Source organism: Rhynchophorus ferrugineus, unplaced genomic scaffold (genome assembly GCF_030347505.1).
Source record: "Rhynchophorus ferrugineus isolate W39M unplaced genomic scaffold, kcgeb_rfMv2 rfM4, whole genome shotgun sequence".
In the NCBI taxonomy this organism is placed as follows: Eukaryota; Metazoa; Arthropoda; class Insecta; order Coleoptera; family Curculionidae; genus Rhynchophorus; species Rhynchophorus ferrugineus.
The window spans coordinates 18,613,746-18,633,664 of NW_027472583.1; the positions used below are offsets into that span (position 1 = coordinate 18,613,746).

Here is a 19,919-nt window from a genome sequence, read left to right on the forward strand (position 1 = left end):
CTGGGTTGTCTTAGAACTGATATGCTGACTCACTGCTTTTTCCCATCTTTCTTTATACCTTGGCTTTTTTCGTAAAATATTAAGACATCTGCTCTTTCAACTCAGATAGGATTCACCTTTTAGGTTTTTATTTTTATTTTTTTTTCATTTGGCGCAATCAATTGAAATCTTCATCTAAGAGAAACTGTCATTTTGCATATTTAAAAAAATACCAAGTGCTCAAACATTTGTATGGATAACACTACAGAATGGTCGTATTTCAGAATCATTTCTTCTTTGTTACAAATTATATTAGATACAGTGCCTAGTTAGTAGTCGTTTCCGTCTAACATAAAATTTGTTTTTATGATAACTTAAAGCTAGGTATATAACTAGGAGGACCCATCGGCCCTATATCAGTCCCTGGTGATATGCTTATACATATCACTACTGTATTTTTTATTATATGCACTTCACTACACAACACTACATAAGATCAGATAGTTTGATCTTTTTGGATCTGTGTCCTGTTCTGGTGGTATCCAAAAGCCAGAATAGAGTCTTTCCTCATGCCCCCTTGCAATTCTCTTAATTTTTTGACTGACTGTGGATATCTGAAGGTTTCGATGTAGGTAATCAGTCCTATAGTATTTGGGTGCGCCCACATTACCTCCCAGGACTTTGTTCTGAAAAATTTGTATTTTATTTATGTTATTCTTTGCAGTACATCCCCATAACTGAACTCCCTATGTCCATATAGGTTTCAATATTTGCTTATATAATAGCAATTTATTATGTACTGATTTTCTTGTAATTAGCCAGTACATTTTCCTATAATTCAATTCCAGTTCTTTTCTTTTCTTCTTTATATGTTTCTTCCAGCGAAGTTTTGCATCTAAATTCATTTCGAGATATTTAGCGTTGTTGCTATATAGAATGATAGTATTATTTAATGTTATTGGTACTTTTACGTTTGTTTATAGGTGAACTGCACATGTACAGATTTAATTTCATTTATTCTTATTTTCCAAGCTTGTGTCCAATTATTTATATTGTCACTTGCCTGTTGTAATTTTCGTGAGGCTTCTTCCCTATTGTCTCCGATAGCTATAATCGCAGTATCATCAGCAAATGTAGCCATTGTAATATTCTCCATTTGTGGTATATCACAAGTGTAGAGTAGATAAAGCATCGGTCCTAGTACACTTCCTTGTGGTATATCTGCTTTAGCTTCTTTTATTGTAGAGTAAGCTTCTTCTTGTTTGACTTTAAACATTCTGGTTGTAATGTAGGATTTTAACAGTTCGGTGTGTTGTTTTGGTAGCATTTTCTGTAGTTTATGAACAAGGCCTTCATGCCAAACCTTATCGAAGGCTTGTGCTACATCTAAGAATATAGCTGAGCATACTTTTTTATTTTCGTAGGCTTTTTCAATAATATCTGTTATTGTGGACCTGCTCAATTGTTGCGTGCTTGTTAATAAACCAAAGGCAATATATATTATGCAATATATAATGTTTTTCTTTTATTTTTCTCTTATCTTTTATTTTACTTTCTCTATTAACGCTTTGTCTCATATTTCTGGCAGCATATGGATGTTGTGTGGTCAAGAATTGTTATGTAGAGAGAATGACTTTAAGGACATTTAGTTGCCTGTCTTGTTTAGACTGTTAAGCTAAGTTTAGTTTACATCCAAACATTTTTGTGTCTTTTTGTTGATATCAGAATCACCGCTTTTTTTTAAATCGTTGAAACCCAAAACGACAATTCCAAATCTGCAAAAGATGTTTTCAAATGAAACAATAAAAGTAATGGATGCAGCAAAAGCAATTTTGAACGTTCCAATATTAGCGTCTGTATACACTAATTAAGTCAATAATATTAAATGGAAAACTGTAATTTTATGCAGAGAAATGTAAAAAGCATCGCATTTTCCTCAATATTAATAGTGACATAATATAATGGTTAAATAATGTGAGGTTAAATCTGTCTCTTTCAAAGCTATATAAGGCGGCAACAATATTTTTATGTTAATACCGATACCGAAGTTAGAAGAAGATTCTGTTAAATTAATTCATACACCTAACATTTAGACTTCTTTCATAAACATAATCTTTTATACATGTTGAATTACGAAATTGCAATTAATATTATTAAGTTATAGTGTACTATGTCAATTAATATAGTGTAATTTATTTATACTTTTATACACCATTTTTTAATTATAATTTTTAAAATGTGCACGAAAGAAGATTAGTTTTATTGAAAATCTCTACTTTATTAGTACACGTAGTTTTCCTTTAAAACGCATTTATATGATATCAATTAAGATTCTATCTAGTTCAAACAATTTTAAGGTTATTAGATAATAGATTGCTATTATAATAAGTGTACTTGGTAATAGATCATTAATAGTAATGCTGACTAAGATATTGAAAGTTGTAAATATATAAAACAAGATAAAGATAAGACGAATTTGACGGCTTTAAATTCGTTGTAATACGTATAGATAAATGATAAGTGACTATTACATTTCAAGTCTCACGGACATCGATGACATTGCTTCCCTCGTGATCAGGCTTGTCTTTACAAAAAACAACCAACTCCAGTATCGACTTCTTTCGTAAAGACTTGCCTTATATTGTTACTTACCTCGCCCAATCCTTGAATAAATCTCACGATCAACAACCACCATAATCCTGAATGAGCAGCAACAGGTACAAGAAGTCCGAACACAGAATTGACGAGCATTCCGATTCCCAGGAAATAGATGTTGCCGTAGGTCTTGCCTAAGATTCCTGCTGGAATTTGTGTGATAACGTAGCCGTAGAAGAAGGCGGAAAGAACGTATGCTTGGACGTCGGTTTGCCATTCGAATTCACCATCGGCTTCTGGGTCATGCTGGTTCTACAAAAAAAAGGGCTATGTTACAGACTTGACGTAAGATTGTTAGAAATGTCACTACCACAGAGCTGTTGATTTGTACTCCACATTCAGTCACAGAAACGTCATCGGTGTCAGAGTGGTCGTCTATCGCTATAGCGGTGTGATTTACCATAGCCACAATAGCAACTGACATGTTGGTCCTCATCACGTAAGCGTTGGCCATGCCGAGGGCCAGCATAAATGTCACAAAATGACGTGTACCAAACCATCCTGAAACAGAAAAAGGCACAAATTTGAATACAGCGTCCTGTAAGAACAATTTCTAACATTTCTTTTTGATTTATAATTATATGGATGTTAATTTTATTTTGTATGTATATATAGCCTCAAAGGTGTTTTCGAAAAACTAGAAGCACCAGCTTTTTTAATTTTTCTATATATCAGGTGGGGCAAAAGTCCCGCTATTTTGATTGCGCGCCATCTTGCTTATGTGATGTTTAGATCAGTTTCGCTTTGACCATTGTGTTGTGTGGACGTCCAAATTTTATTATGGGTAAATATACGCCACAAGAACAAGCAGAAATAGTGACAATATTTATTGAAATAATCGTTCCATTATTGCCATTCAGCGGAAATTACGTCAAAAATATCCTAATCGTCCAGTGTCTCACAAAACCACAAGTTGTAGTTTACATGCGAATTTTCAACAGTACAGTACGACAGCAGACAAGCTGCTCGTTCTGGAAAACAACGGACGTCTAGTAACGCTGAAAATGTGGCTTTGAGGCGCGATAGCGTTGCAGAGTCTTCAGAAACATTAATTCGGAGACGCGGTTCCCAGTTACACATTTCTGCACGCAGTTTAAGGTGAATTTTGAAAACTGATTTGAAAATGTTCCAGTGCGAAATTCAATTAGTCCGAAAATTGATACTGAGAGATCCCGATCAACGAGTTGAGTACAGTAATGCAATCTTAAGACTGTTTGGTGAAATTGAAGATTTTTCGTCTAAATTGATAATGAGCAATGCCCATTTTCTTCTCAGTGGCCACGCCAATAAACAGAACAGTCGGTTTTGGGGAACACAGAATACTCAATTAATTCACGAAACATCATTGTATCCACAAAAAACAACTGTATGATGTGGTATTTATACTAGAAATATCATTGGTCCCTATTTATTTGAAAATGACGAAGGTGTTGCCGTTACTGTTACTGCTGAACGACACCAAGACATGATTCGAAAATTTCTTGTGATTGAAATGGAAGAGCAAGAACTAGAGGACATGTGAACGTTTGAAACGTTTTTCCACGAAGACTAATTTAGCGAATTAGTATAAGTAGCTCTGGATTTAACAGCACGAAACTTTTTTCTTATGGGTTTTTTTAAAATCAAAGTGTTGAATGTGAATAAGCCCCACACGATTCAACATCTTAAAGACACTATTCCTTCTTTCTCATACCCAAATATTCGTGAATGATATGATGTAGACATTCAGTTGATGTCTTTAGAGTTGTAGTCTTTTTTGATTTTCTTGGGGCAGTATCTGGAAACTCGGCATCAAGCCAAGTTTTTGCTTCAACTGTATTTTTCCCTTAAAAAGCAATATTTTATCAACACGCGAAATTCCTTTTTATCCATTTTTTCACAGTAATAAAACATGCTTCACTTAAAATGCTATAATTCACAAACTAATGCTCCTACAGCTGTCAAGTTTATACATCAATCTTTTGAGGCTTAGTACTAACTAAAAACATATTAATTTAATTCTAGTAGCGCCATCTATGTGTCAGGTCGGGGACTTTTCAATTGACCTGTTCATTATAACAAAATGATTCATAGCACTGAAGGTATGGAAGTGCCTACTAAACATAATTAAATAATATCAGAATATTTTTTAATAAAAAGAAAGCAATCTTATGGTGCAAATTGATCTTAAACATTTAAATAAGATTAGTAGCAGCATCTAATTTATTGATCAATTAAAATATAAATATACATTGAAATGTTATTCGTTGTTACAATAAAGCCCATTAGTTTATAAGGACCTTTTAATTGTTCGTTGAACTCGATATTTTGTTGTTTAACTACATTTTCAATAACAGATTAATTGGTTGCCATATTTGCGATTGTGGGACAACTTGAATGTTATCTTGCACGACGCATATCGTTCTATATTTGACCAATCAGGCTGGCAGGACTTTTTTATTTCACAAGGATCAGTCAATATCAATATATAAACAATTGTTTAATAAAAATACAACTAGGTCCAAAGGTCGAAGAGTTTTATGTTTTAGTTACAGTTTTATGAAATTGATAATTGGTTAGAGCGTCAACATTATTTAATTTTATTTATTATGAACTACAAAGTATTAAATATATATGTTAGATAAAATACTAGATGCAGTATTTAAAAATATATAACTTAATAGTCAAGTAGTAAATTTAAAAAATGCCAAAAAATACAAAATAATAATACTGCATTGACAACATTGTAACAAAACAAAAACTTTCATACTGCCAAATATATGATACTTATTTCGTAGAGTATATATGTCAAAAATAGTACGAAACCCTTGTTCTGTTCTTGTAACAAATAACCTTATTTTAAAGTAAAATAAACATCTTGCATTTTGGATTAAATGAACCATTTAGTATGATATATTGGCTAAATTACGGGGTTAATTATCCCGTAATGTTACATTGCTATAATATATGGTAATAAGTAGGCATTATCAAGGAGTGCTGATATATTAGAGAAGTGCATATTGATTTATTAGTCATTAAACGCTGGTAACGAATTTGAAACAAAGATGATTAGACGATATCCCGAAAACATATGAAGGTAATTTCCTTGCGTTGCTTTTTAGGTGTCTAGACCTATTAGTAATACACAAATGCCTAAAGGAATAATAAACTATTGAATTAATAGAAAATTGGTTCTAGGAATTGAAATTCAAATATATTCAGTCTTGTAACCTATTACTTCGACGACAAAATGAAGTGCATTTTTACAGTGCGTTATGATTTATGTAAAATCTATTTATCATAATGGTTATATTATAATAATTCTAGAAAAAAATGTGTCCATGACGAACCATTGTAACTGGAAAGGAAAGCGTTGAACGATTTATTGAAGGAAGAACAAGCGAAATATTCAGAAAGAGATGATAATATGATGATGATAGCATGATCTTTCAGCATGATAGAGCTATAATCCTCAGAATTAATAGAAAAACTGATTAAATTCTTCATCATAAATACTTTTGTCCTACATCAGCTACCATATGGACCCAATCTGACTCTAATTTATGACAACTATTTTCTTGGTCAATAGTCCAATATCTACTTATACAGCCTTACTAACAAATAAAAAATGAATTGAAACCTGGATTGTTTCGAAGAATATTTAATGTTTTTACCATAAAATTTGTCGATGTAAAAATTGTGAAATATACATAGTAATTGGCAATACTACTATTCCAATAAAAATCCGTTTTTGATTATAAATAATAACTATTTTTAATAAATGAATAATTATAATATTAAATTAAAATATTTTATGTTTCAAATAAATGTTATGTCTGTGTGGTTGGAGCAGTAGTAAAGGCGATAGGACGACGGTTCACCTACTGTTGTGATAGTCGCGGCGTTGAATCCTGCTGGGGCATGGTCGTAATTTTATTTTTGTGATTGTTTAATTTTTGGGACTGTTTTAGACAACAGTGTAATATCCGTCAAGGAAAATGATCCCAGTCACGCCGGGAAATAACCGGGCTGGATGTCTTCTGGGATGATTATTTCTAAGTTGGTCACTCGCCAGTCGGTAGACTAAATGCCGAGGACCGTGGTTCGGAGCCCACGTTAAACCGTAGGTCCAGTCCAGATAAACCCTCTTTGGTAAAAAGGACACTTTAAAATATATATAAATATACTTTTACCTAAAATACAATAATATAGGAAATACAATAATATTGTAAATAAAATAATAAAGTATTAAAATAATAAAATAAACATATTTTGTAAGCTAATTTCAGATACTTTCTGATATATGATGTATACTTACATATTTATGATTATACACATAAATATATGGCATAAATAATAATATATAAAATAAATATATCAAAGCATTTGCTGCTATAAAAGTTTTCTTTTTGTAAATGTGATAAAAATAGGTCTTCACATCTTGTATAATTAAATTCAAGTCAACAGAAGATCACTAGGATATAAGTAATTAATTACGAAGCTAATTTGCATTATCTAATTATCTAATAACGAACTGCATAGTAGTAATAGAAGGAAATAAATTGACTCTAATTAGTATACTCAATATGAATCTGATTTGATAATGCATTAATATTTTAAATAAGCTTATAAGAGTTCCTTTACTTGATAAGTATTAATATATTTAATTAAATTAAGCGCTTTAAAAAATCCTTAATATGGGATTATGGCAATTGATATTCAAATATAAGTGAGATTAAGTTCGGTTATTGTAAAAAGTAACATAGGGGTTTTTTAATTGTGACGAGTCTGTCTAACATATTGTTTATTATTCAGTAATTGATGTCATTGAACGACCTTTATTCCATAAAGAACGACAAACATGGGGTTTTCAAATTAACAAAAAATATTAATACAGTCACAACATTAATCCACCCTTATTCTTATTAAAAAAAGCCTTATTCTCTATTTAAATATATTCATACGAATTACAAATAATTATTTATATGTCTCTGTCGCTTCGGATAAATTTAGAACATCCAAAACAGAATTATTTTGTAGAATACAAACACATGGCAGTTCGTTACTCCAAACAGATACTTTAAACTAATATATTGCATGGAACTATATCAACAACATGGACGAGTTGCCAAAACGACCAAAAATCTCAAAATAAACTGACAAATAATATAAAAAAATGTCTAGATATCTAGGCAATGCTCCAAAATCTATCTATTCCATGTATCTATTTCATAGGTAAGATAATTTAATTTTCTTTAAAAAACAATACAATATATTTTCGAACAGTACCCTTTTCAAGATCAATATTATTGAATTAATATTTTTAATATATTTATGGTATACATTTGAGTTCTGAAAGTGGTTAAATATTTATAGTAATATGGTAGTTATCTAATATGATCTACAAATTTACAAAATAAACAAATATCAAGGTAAGTTTGAGGTAAAAGCTAATATTTGATAAGTATATGAATCAAAAAATAAATAATAAATATATTAAATAAATTAAACTTAATGTTAAATGTGCCAGATCATTTAGTTGGCGGAATTATCTTCTATACTGACGCATTATTTGAATATCGCTTAGTTTGTTTTTTTACTGTTTATTATTGTTTACTCTTTTGTCATTTTATCTCAATTCGGTTTTAAGATTTTAAACAATGGATAAACGTATCAACAGAAACAATTTGCAAAAAAATAATTTGTTTTAAAATTTGTAATTTTTTAATTGTATTTATCCATCTTACTTATTTTTAACAGGAGGTAAAGTCACTGACAAAGGTATTCTATAACAAATGAACACAAGTCAACACAATCAATATGAATATTAGTATTTTAAATTATTTTCCTCTAATTATTACTCAAAAATACTCTAGTAGTAAATAAAAACTATTTAATAAAAATGTATTTTTATTATTTGTATCAAATTTGGTTTTGTCTAAGTGACATATTTTATTACTAATTTTAAATATATTTTTATAATCGCTACAACACTACTCTAGCGTGATTCCATCCTTCTACCATTAGTTTATTGACTTAAATTCGTAAAATATTTAAGAATTGTGTTTAAAAGCTAACTTACAGGAAATACTCTTTTATGATTTATTTTTCAATAAAGTTTTCTCTCCGAAAAATTTGAAAAAGTGAATTAAGTGAACGGCAAAGTTAAATCAAGTTAAGATTATTTCATATAACCATTTTTCTCCCTTAATTATCATAACACAATGTAGTAAACACCTTTTATAGTACTTAGTGGTGTAGATGTGTTATGTTTCGTGTCTTTCTTTCTGTCTCCTTCCCACGTTCACTTCCTTCTGATTAGTTTTGTCCTAACGTATTTCATTTCTGCTAGTTGAATCTTACTTTGGATTCTTTGCTATATTTTTATTATTAAAGAAAGAAATCTTCAAAATAAATATAAAAATTGTCACAACCACTATTGTAGGAAAAAATACTTTTCGTTTTTTCGAACGGCCATAATTTGGCGAAAAACAATTTCTTTAACTTTGTAGGATAGCAGCACTTTTCTGTTTTAAAAATAGTCTCCTTTTTTAACCGACTTCGAAAAAGGAGGAGGTTCTAGGTCTATGTTCGGTTGTATATTTTTTTAATGTATGTTCGCCGATTTCTCCGTCTGTTGTGGGCGATTTTCAAAATTCTTTTTTTATTCGAAAGAGTGCACTTCCGAGGTAGTCACATAGAACCAAATCAGCATCTGGGGGGATGAATGGGATGGAAATCGAGGGAAACGCTCAAATTTTAAAGACATGAAGGTAGACCGGAAGTCGTTCAGTGCAAAAGCTCTTAAGCTCTTAACTATTATTATGTGAGAAGCCGAAGAAATAGTATAGACAACTAGTTCTATGGTATAGTGGTTAGATCGTTCAGCTCACACGCGGAGGTCGTGGGTTCGATTACCGACGGGGACGATAACATTTTGTGTTATTTAGTTGGAACATTTATCATCTAGGCTAGGTAGCGGACCCCGGAGCCTGAAGCGCTACTTATTTTCAATCATTGTTTATTTATTCCTATTTTTCCTCATACGGGCTGCACCTTTACTTATCCATTATAACCATTGTAATATTAAATAAAATAACTGCGTAATCTATTGAGTAAACATTTAACATTAAAAAGAGAAAAATAAAATATTTGTAACAAAAAAATTGAACCGACTTCAAAAAAAAATTAAGGAACTCCCAAGAAATTAAAAAATAATCAAACTTAGATTTTGAGTACAAAAAAAATTATTTTAAAATAAAATATATACATAATAATCGTTTATATATGTATTCTTATTTAGTGATTACAACGATTATTATGTACATATTTTATTTTAAAATGATATTATTATGTTAAAATGCAAGTTTGATTATTTTTAAATGTTTAGTGAGTTCCTTATTTATTTTTTGAAGTCGGTTCAATTTTTTTGTTAAAAATATTGTATTGTTCGGATTACGAAGAAGGCTGTAATCGTATCAACAAGAGTGCGTCATTTTTTGAGACCAGTAATGTTATCAGCCAATTGGATTTTTAATTTTTTCACTTTTTCCTTTTGTGTGTTCTTTAGGCCTCAATAAACATCTTTTAAAAAAATTGATAGTAAGAATATTGCTTGTTTTTTATTTCATTTGAAAAAATAGCTAAAATTCATGCCTTTACATTAAAATACTTCCTAAGGATTATTTTATGATCTACACATAAGAACGAGAAGAATTCTTTCGAAATTTCGAAAGGGCCAAATTGAGCTATGGTTCAGACGGTTCCACGAACAGACTTGATTGATATTATATGATAATGACCAGCGCATGACCTGAATTTATTGCCTTGTTACAAGTTAAGCATAGTCAAGTCTTTAATTTTAATAGTACAATTTGAACTGGTACTGTGGGAATTATATGACCGTAAAATTTATAGTTATAGTATATTCAAGAAGGTTCCAGATTAAATAATTTATCGAAATTTATACAATTTCGGCATTCAACCACTTCCACCGGATGACTGACACATTTTAAGACAGCAATTTTACGAATCCCAGACAGATTTATTTTATAGCAACCCAAACCAACCAAGCCAAGAAATATAAAAATACAAATATAACATTACTAACTCTAATTCCATTTTGATGGCAGGTACAATAATTATATTTAATTAATTATAAAGCATAATATAATACTTGTTAAGCTCTACACTATAGGATTTCCCTTTGTTTGACATTATCTTCTTCATCATTCTATTTATCTCATTTTAGAGCTAGAATTGAGCTAAGTAATAATGATTAATTTACGCATTCATATACTATACACTATTTATAATTTTCTAAAGATATTGTTAATTTTATATTATTTGATACTTTTCATAAAAGTTTTATTTCTACAAAATTTTATATATTCTTGAGTTATTTAATTTTCAAGCATATCTTCATAGAAATAACCGATATTTATAATAATGAAGGAATTATTATTCCGTCCGAACTTTTAATTGTTTTGGTAACCATTGGTTCCACCTTATTTTACAGAAAACTATCTCTAGTAAAGTTACCCGATAAATATTTAATATTATTGCAAGTTTAAAACAGATCTTTGGTTTAAGACCATTATTCACTAACTTACTCAAAAGAACTTTAACTACTACATTGAAATCATCAGTTCTGAAACTTCCGTAAGTTTCAATAAAGAGATGAGTTTCCCTCCATTTTTCTTTGAATGAAAGTACAAAAGTAAGGATTTCTGTACAATTATTTGATAAAGTACTTAAAAACGCTTTAAAGACATTAAGAAATGGCTTGTTTTTATTTAATAATAAATATTATAATAGATAGTCATAATAATATACAGAACCTTTATTATTAAGTAGCAAACTTTATTTTTACCGCTTATTGGGGTCTTTAAATGTAACTATCTTTTAATACGATGCAATGATTTTTCCGCTAGAATTTAGTTCACGGTCAACAAGTACAAACAATTAGCGATTTCACTTAGTTATTTGTTGACTTGTCGAATACAATTACGAGTAAGATTGAATTTTGGAAAATCGTTCATTATTTACTAATTTTTTATGTAAAATATCAAGTGATTTCATTCGGGATTTTTATGAATAAAAATATTTAACCTATCTTTACCTATCTTGCAACAGTAATATAGGTATTAAATGAATACGTTTTGTGTCGCTCTCTTTTATAATTCAGGGAATCATATCTTTTATGTATCGTATTAACATTAATCTTGCTTGATCTTAGCAAAAATCTGTTTTCTACAAAATACCTGTTATGAAGTATCTACGACAGCTTATATTTTATTTGGCTTGACACTATTAAGTTTAACTTCACTATTTAAATATAAAGTGTAACATGTTGAAAATAGTGGTATTTTAATTAGTGATGGGTATAATCGACCAATTTTTTCTTTTCAATAATAGAGATAATTCTAGTATTTTAGGGATATGCAATTTGCATTGAACTTTATAAAAATATTTTTATTTTATTATGTATTTCACATTAACATGTATTTTTATATATATTTTAAAGTCCCCTTGTACCAACTAGGATTTATCTGAACTAAACCTACAGTTTAACATGGGCCACGTACCACGGTCTTCAGCATTAAGCCTACCGACTGGAGAGCTACTAATTTAGAGATCATCCCAGAAGACATCCGGTCTTACCCAGCCTGGTTACTGACGGGACCGGGATCTTGTCGGATTTTGCTCTCTTGCCTAAGGACATTAACTAACATATATTTTCGACCATTCCCCAGCAGGATTCGAACCCACGACTATCGCAAGTGCGCCAACTAAGCAGGCTCTTTAGTATATTAAGATTCATAACTATCAATTGGATATTAAAATTATGATTTTAGATTTAAAATTAAGAATTTTATTTAACCTAATATGAATATGAATTTTTGGTAGTAAATAATTTAATATAATTTTGTATAATATTCGTTTAAGAATATAAATATGTTTAAGAACTAGTAGTACATTGGAATATTATATATACAATATTTTAACCAATGTATATTAAATTGAAACTGTTTATTGAATATATTTAAATTACTATAAAAAATGTGAATTTTTCTTCCAGAAACTCGATTGCTCCTATTATATTCTTACATATATACATGAGATAGAAAGCGATATCTGTAAATCACTGAATATATATAGAAATCACCATGCAAAATTTAATGTTTCAATGCATTATACTTTTATGTATTATTTTTTATTATTTATAATTAACTTTAAATTTTTAAATTTACATTTGATCGTATAACGAAACAACACTAATTCTAGTTAGTAGAAGTCGTGAACTAATTCTAAAGTGGCGTTAAAATGATGGAAAAACATTTATAGAATTCTTAAGCTTAAATTATTAGAAATTGATGACGAAGGAAAAATCTTTTATGAATTTAAATCTACAGATATTTCCAAGTGTTTTTGATTAGTGAATGGTTGTTTAAATTATCAAAATTAAGTTTTTGCATTGGATTATCATCTTTGATGAACTGACGAGTCATTAACATCAGTTACAGTTTCAATTTGTGTGTTTGGTATACGAAAATACTAAAAGGAAATTAAACTACCTATTTCAATTAGTACTCTTAAATCATACATTGCGGGAAAAAGCGAAAATATGAAAAACATACAAAAAAAAACATTTTTCTCGATGGCAATGCTCGTCCAGATATCCCAATTTCGGTCAATATATGTTTGGAGGCATTCATTCTACTCTTATTCCCATTAATTGTATATAATTGTAAGTGCTTATTGGGACAAGAATTTACAACCTAAATATTGTAAAAAATTGTTTGCATCTAGCGACTAGGACTTATTTTGTTCAAAATATGATACAAACCAGTTATTAGATAATATATTTGTTAATCAGTTTCAATGCTAAACCAATATTATAGTAGGGTCATAAATATTTTATTTGTATATTAACCAATTGTTTTTCTAAAACTTAGACTAGTAACGAATAATATTATTATGTCATAACCGGATTTATTTGGATAATAACTAGCAGGAAGCATCAATTATTTGGAGTATAAATTCGGAGAATACTCTTTTAAAATTCACGTTTAAATCTCGTGTCTGTCTCCGGAAAAAAAACTATAAATTTAAACCCGTAATCGTTGTTTAACTTAACACAACCATTAAGCCTATACAAAGTTTACTGTAATAATAGGTTTTTTTCGTCACTCAAACCTATAATCACGCAATATATCCGAAGAAATTATCAACAGCCAGAAGGCAAAGATCAAGAATCGGGACTTTTAACATTCCCGCTGTTTCGAGCTCACCACGTGCTTTGTGGCAGTATCGGCAACGTTGTTGTCACTTGCATGCGGTGCAAGACCTAAACTATGAAATGAGGAAAAACTGAATATTTACTAGTTAATTAATGGTATTTCATATTAAAATATTCCATCGGTTAACGGAAAGTGGATTGTGTAAAACCACAATGACGATATACTTGGCGATTTTATTCAGATAAGTAAACAAATGCACCTTACCTTTTTGCTTCTTTTTCTGGAGGTTCTCTGTCTGGAAAACAGTACTGTACGCAGTGTTACCGTTTGTCCCGTTCATTGTTTAACGATATTTCTTACACTAAATATAATATCACCCGAATAAATTTATCTTCCTCGAAAGATACACGAAACTACTGTCGTGAAAATTTAAAAAAATATATATAACAAAACGTAGTCTTTTCAGCTAAAGAAAATTTCCAATCAGAGCTTTCGCTTTTTCTTCTTTCTGATCAGAATTAAAATATTTAAACTCTTGTCGAACACTTGAAAACGTTCATCCATAGTCGGCACATTTAATCGATTTTTTTAACTACCGGCCTGTACTCACGAGCAGCGGTTGGTGCGGTACTGTGAATTTATTTGGACCTTGATAACCGTTCGTTTGGTACCATGCAGCGTTGCCAAACGTCCGCTTAACTATTTGTGCCCCGCACTGCACTAGAATCAATCCGCTGCCGTTTATTTATTACAGATGAAACGGAGATGATCCGAAGCCTCGTCGACACGATTTTATTTTTAGAAAAATAATATTAGAGTTGGAGGTGGGGGAGAGTCGTCGTGTCAAGTGGTAATTGTTTACGGGGGGGTGGTAATTAGATCCCCAGTTTCCCGCCTATAATGACACTAAATGCCATGTGAAAAGATGGATTTAAAAACAACGAAAATACGATTCATAGAACTGGTGCTGGGCTCGCTCGCTCAAAGGGCCGTACATCAGGTATGCCGAAAAGATATCGATATATCGATATTTTTGGTCGAAATTTTTTTCACCGATATATCGATATTTTTGTCAGCCTATATTAAAAAAAAAAATTAAAAAAATATTTCTTAAACAAAAATTTTTTTAAATTATTTTTGATACACCTTTAAAATTATTACTTAATTTTATTATGGTACTTAATTTGTACTTTGTACGTGCATTTTGGTACTTAATTTTATATACCATTAAACATATCGCTACTTATTATTTTTTTTTTTTTTTTTTTTTTATTACTCTTCGTGAGTCCACAATCTGCCCTATTGGCAATAAGTATTTCTTATGTCTATATTATATATACATGGCATGTAGAAAATCACTTCATTAAGCAATCTTCTGTATAAAATATTATCTTAATTAATTAGTCTTATTCTAATGCTTATTCTAAACTCTACATATGTCCAGTAATCAGATCAGGAGGTGTTAAACGTTTTAGTCTACGCACTTCACTATCACGTCGCATATTTAGCTGATTAGCGAGTACATTGGGATGCACTGACACTCTTTCGAAGTACTTCACACAAACACGTTGGATTACACTCGTTATAGGTTCTAGAGGAATATCGCGTTGTATCACTTTATTTGAAATATAGTACGGAGCATCAACAATGGCACGCAACACCTTATTTTGGAACCGTTGAATGATGGATATATTAGATTTGCTAGCGGTACCCCATAGTTGAATTCCATATGTCCAAATGGGCTTGAGTATAGACTCATACAGCAATACCTTGTTATCTAATGATAACTTGGATTTGCGCCCAATGAGCCAATACATTTGATATAATTTTAGTCCTAATTGTTTCCGTTTAGAGAGTATGTGCTTCTTCCAGGTTAGGCGTCGATCTAAATGCATACCAAGATATTTAACATGCTCTGCTTGGGGGAGTTGACGATGATTGATATTTACTGGTGGACATGTTCTTCTACGCAGGGTAAACGTTATATGCGTGGATTTTGATTCATTGGCTTTAATGCGCCATGTCTTCAACCATAATTGTATTTGCTCCAGGTGGGTTTGTAGGTTTATTGATGCTGTGACTGGATCTTCATGGGATGCTAAGATTGCTGTATCGTCTGCATATGTTGCCACAGTAGTTATTTTTGTGGTGGGCAGATCAGCCGTATACAGAAGATACAGTACTGGACCCAGTACACTACCTTGCGGAACTCCTGAATATATGGGATTTAATTCGGTATGTTCATCGCCTTGATTTACAATAAAATGTCTGTCAGTGAGATACGATTTTAGTAGCTGATAGTCCGGATGAGGGAGAAGTTTCTTTAGTTTAACCTGCAAGCCCGTATGCCATACTTTGTCAAAAGCCTGAGATATGTCTAGGAAAGCAGCCGAACAATATCTTTTGGCATTTAGGTCGGCGTTTATTTGGTTTACAAGTCTATGCACTTGTTCTATAGTCCCATGCTTATTGCGAAAGCCAAACTGATGTTCTGGAATAATTTTTCTTTTTTCTATTATATAGTTTAGTTTTTTTATATATAATTTCTCGAAAACTTTCGAGATTACTGGTAATAAACTTATAGGTCGGTAGGAGGTCACATCTTCTGGTATTTTTCCTGGTTTAAGTATCATTAATATTTTAGCTACTTTCCAGATACTAGGGAAGTAATTAATTCGTAGCATAGCATTAAATATATATGTTAATAGTTTTATAGCCTTTTCTGATAGTTCTTTTAAAATTTTGCCAGTAATTAAGTCATAACCAGGAGCTTTTTTAATATTAATCTCTCTCATTATTGTATGTTTAACTTTTTTGACCGTTAATTTCTCGTGCGGTAAATCCATTTGAAATGGCGAATCTAGAAAGCTAGTAATTTTATTTTCGTCATCTTTATGTAGCTGAGTCTGGAAAGGTTTAAAAACATTTTTTAAGTGTTTTGAGAAAACGTCGGCCTTCTCTTTATTGCTTCTCGCCCAATTATTTTCGCTTGTTTTAATAGGTGGGTTATGCTGCTGGGATCTCCTAAGCTTTTTTGTTGCTTTCCACAACGAATAGTCTGTAGCCTCAGTTGATGTCAAGTTTTCTAGGTATTCTTGAGTGCCTTGGTTTTGTTCAGTTTGGATTAGATCTCTCAGCTCTTTTATGGCCCTATTAAATTTTCTTTTATTCTCTTCAGTCCTTTGCTGTTGCCAATTTCGTCGTAACTTTCTTTTTTCTGCTATCTTTTTCTGTATTGTACATGATGTATGTGTATTTTTTCTTGGAAATGTTTCACTGTTGGGAGTCGCGGAATATGCTGCCTCCTGTATATTTTTTGTAAGATTTATTGCTGCTATTTCTATATCCATTTCAGTTTGTAACGGTAAGTTTAGAGAGATATTTTGGTCTAAGTTTTCTCTAAATGAGGGCCAGTTAGTTCTATTATTGCACAGAGAAGGGGGTTTATCTTTGATGGTAATTTTTGAAGAAATTGTTACTATTATTGGTGAATGATCAGAAGACAGGTCGAAGCATGATTCTGCCTGACACTTTTTTGGATCAATATTTTTTGTAATACAGAAATCTATTGTATCTGGTTTTTTATTTCTGTCTGAAGGCCAATATGTTGGTTCACCAGTAGAGATATGTTGTAAGTTATCTTTCCTTATGGCTTTGAGGAGTTCTCTACCTTTTGAGGTTATTATTCTTGAACCCCACATTAAATGTTTTGCATTATAATCTCCTCCTGCTATAAATCTATTACCTAGCGTACTGAAGAATTCTTGAAATTGTTCTGCCTTGTTGTTATGTTTGGGTGGGCAATAAATCGCAGAAATTGTTAATGGTCCATGGGCTTCCTCTATGGTTATACTGGTGGCTTGCAGGTAGTCTTTACGGAATTTTTCTTTTTCGAAATGCTTTATATCATCTCGAATTATTATGGCTGTACCTCCATGTGCTTTATCATCAGGGTGATTTGTATGATAAAGCTTATATTTAGGAACTTTCAGATAATTCTTGTCCGTAAAGTGTGTTTCGGAAACCATCATAACGTCAATATTTTGTTCATTTACGAACATTTTTAGTTCCCTGGCGTGTTGTTGGAGCCCATTGGCATTCCAGACGGCGATTTTGTAGCTATTGGTTTCAGGCATTAGGCAAGTTTGCTTACGACGGTTGTGAGTAGACCAAGCATCGTACTCATTTGATCCATTAGTTTGGCCATCATATTTTCTAATCTTGAGATGTTGCTAGTTTCAGTAGGTTGAGATATTGTTTCTCGTTTTTGTGCTGAACCATTTTCAACTATTTGGGCATAAGTTATGTCTGGTTGACTTGTTCTGGTGGGTAGTGGTAGATTGGTAGTAGTGGATTGTTTTTGTTGATGCCTTTTTTCCCTTAAGGCAGGATAGAGTTTCTGCTGTAGTTGCTTGTGAACTGCGCAACCCTTGTAGTTCGCTGGATGATTTCCGTTACAGTTAACACATTTCACTTTTTCATCTCGAACTTTACGAGTACAATCTTCTGTCTTATGTTCTCCTGCACATTTTACGCATCTATATGATTTGCGACAGTAAGTCTTTGTGTGCCCGTGCGCTTGACACCTTGTGCATTGTGGTATAATTCTTTTTATATGTGGTGGTTCGCATTTAATAATATTATTTTCCAATTTGGTGATTTCATACACCGCCTTATTATTTCCATTAGGTTTTATGTCTATATAAAACATAGGCAGAGGTTTTTTTGTCGTGTGATGTCGTATATTGTGAATATTTACGACCTCGTGGCCTTTTTCAGCTAGTGCTACCTTGATGGTGTTAAAGTCCGTCCCGTGATGTAATCCTTTTAATACGAATTTAAATGTTCTCTCGGATTTTGGCCTGAATGTATGGTATTGGGTGTTTCTTTCATCTAATTCTTTTATAAGAACTTTAAAGTGATCCGCTTCGAACAATTGGATTTTAATTGTTTCATAGCTCACTGTTTTAATTGTGTAGTTCGTAGTAATGGTTTTCAATAAATCATGGATATTTTTTATTATTCCTACCTTATAGACTGTTATTGGTGGTGGTTTGGGAACAACTTTTTCAGGGCTTGGTTGTATGTTCTCTTCAATTTCTTCCGACAGGTTGCTAAAACTGTTTTTTGTCTCTATCGGTTTCTGCAACCAATAGTCACTGATTCTTGTTTGTTTCCTCGCGATTTCTTCTTCTGGACTTCTCAATCGTTTTTTGTTAATGACTGTAGTCCATTCTGATGGTGGAGTTTGCGTTATTGCTGTTTGTTCTAATCTTATATCAAAGTGTGCAGGTGATTTGGTTGAATCGCTATGGTTTGCCATTTTTTAATTTTTAATATTTTATTTAATTTACTTCCAGAGGATAAAAAAAATGAAATAAATACATTGTTTATTTCACGCACTTCATTTTTCACTTACGTTATTTTAGCACTAGTTTTTTACTATAATACTATAAATGAATTTCAAAAGGACTGTTGTAAAATAAGATGAAATAATTTTAAACACTAATAAAAATGAGATGCAGTCCTTTTGTCTGGTCACGTAAACACGTATTCACTACACTTTATGTCCACTGAGAGACGGATAGCCGTATCTGTTATGCGTTTTTAATACTCAATTAAATAACCGTAATAAAATACTGGGTTTTTTTTAAAGAAAGGTATCTTTTTATAGCTTGGACCGTACTGAAAATACGTCTTCACCCTACGAAGGTTGGAACTGAACTGCTACTTATTATAAGATTTAGAGAATAGCAATATATTTTGCGCCGATATATCAATATTTTTATTGATTAATTTTTTAAATAGTAAAAAATCGATATTTTTCCTAGTTGTTGCAAAAATATTTTCGATATTTTTTTTCTTTCTAAATATCGAAGTTATTAAAGAATTTATTTATACATTTATTTATTTATTATCTTAGTCTCTAATATTGTTTATATAGTAACACAACTGTTTTTCTATTAAATGTATCTCACTACACCACGCTATACAATTTCAAATGGTGTCTGTCTCCTGTTCTGGTATTATCCAAGAGTTATATTCCTTTGATATTAACATGGG

The 19,919-nt window shown here is 31.2% G+C and overlaps 1 protein-coding gene across 1 annotated transcript in view; it reads right to left on the bottom strand.

The window, feature by feature from the left end:
• Positions 1-14,623, bottom strand: part of LOC143195869 (putative inorganic phosphate cotransporter) — a 34,389-nt gene extending 19,766 nt beyond the window's left edge. The window contains exons 1-3 of the mRNA XM_076403367.1: positions 14,121-14,623; positions 2,945-3,135; positions 2,632-2,886 (exon numbers count right to left, since the gene is read on the bottom strand). Of these exons, the coding sequence (XP_076259482.1) occupies positions 2,632-2,886; positions 2,945-3,135; positions 14,121-14,196 (522 nt within the window). The 5' untranslated portion in view covers positions 14,197-14,623. The remainder of the gene's footprint in view (positions 1-2,631; positions 2,887-2,944; positions 3,136-14,120) is intronic.
• Between the last annotated feature and the right edge of the window lie 5,296 nt (positions 14,624-19,919).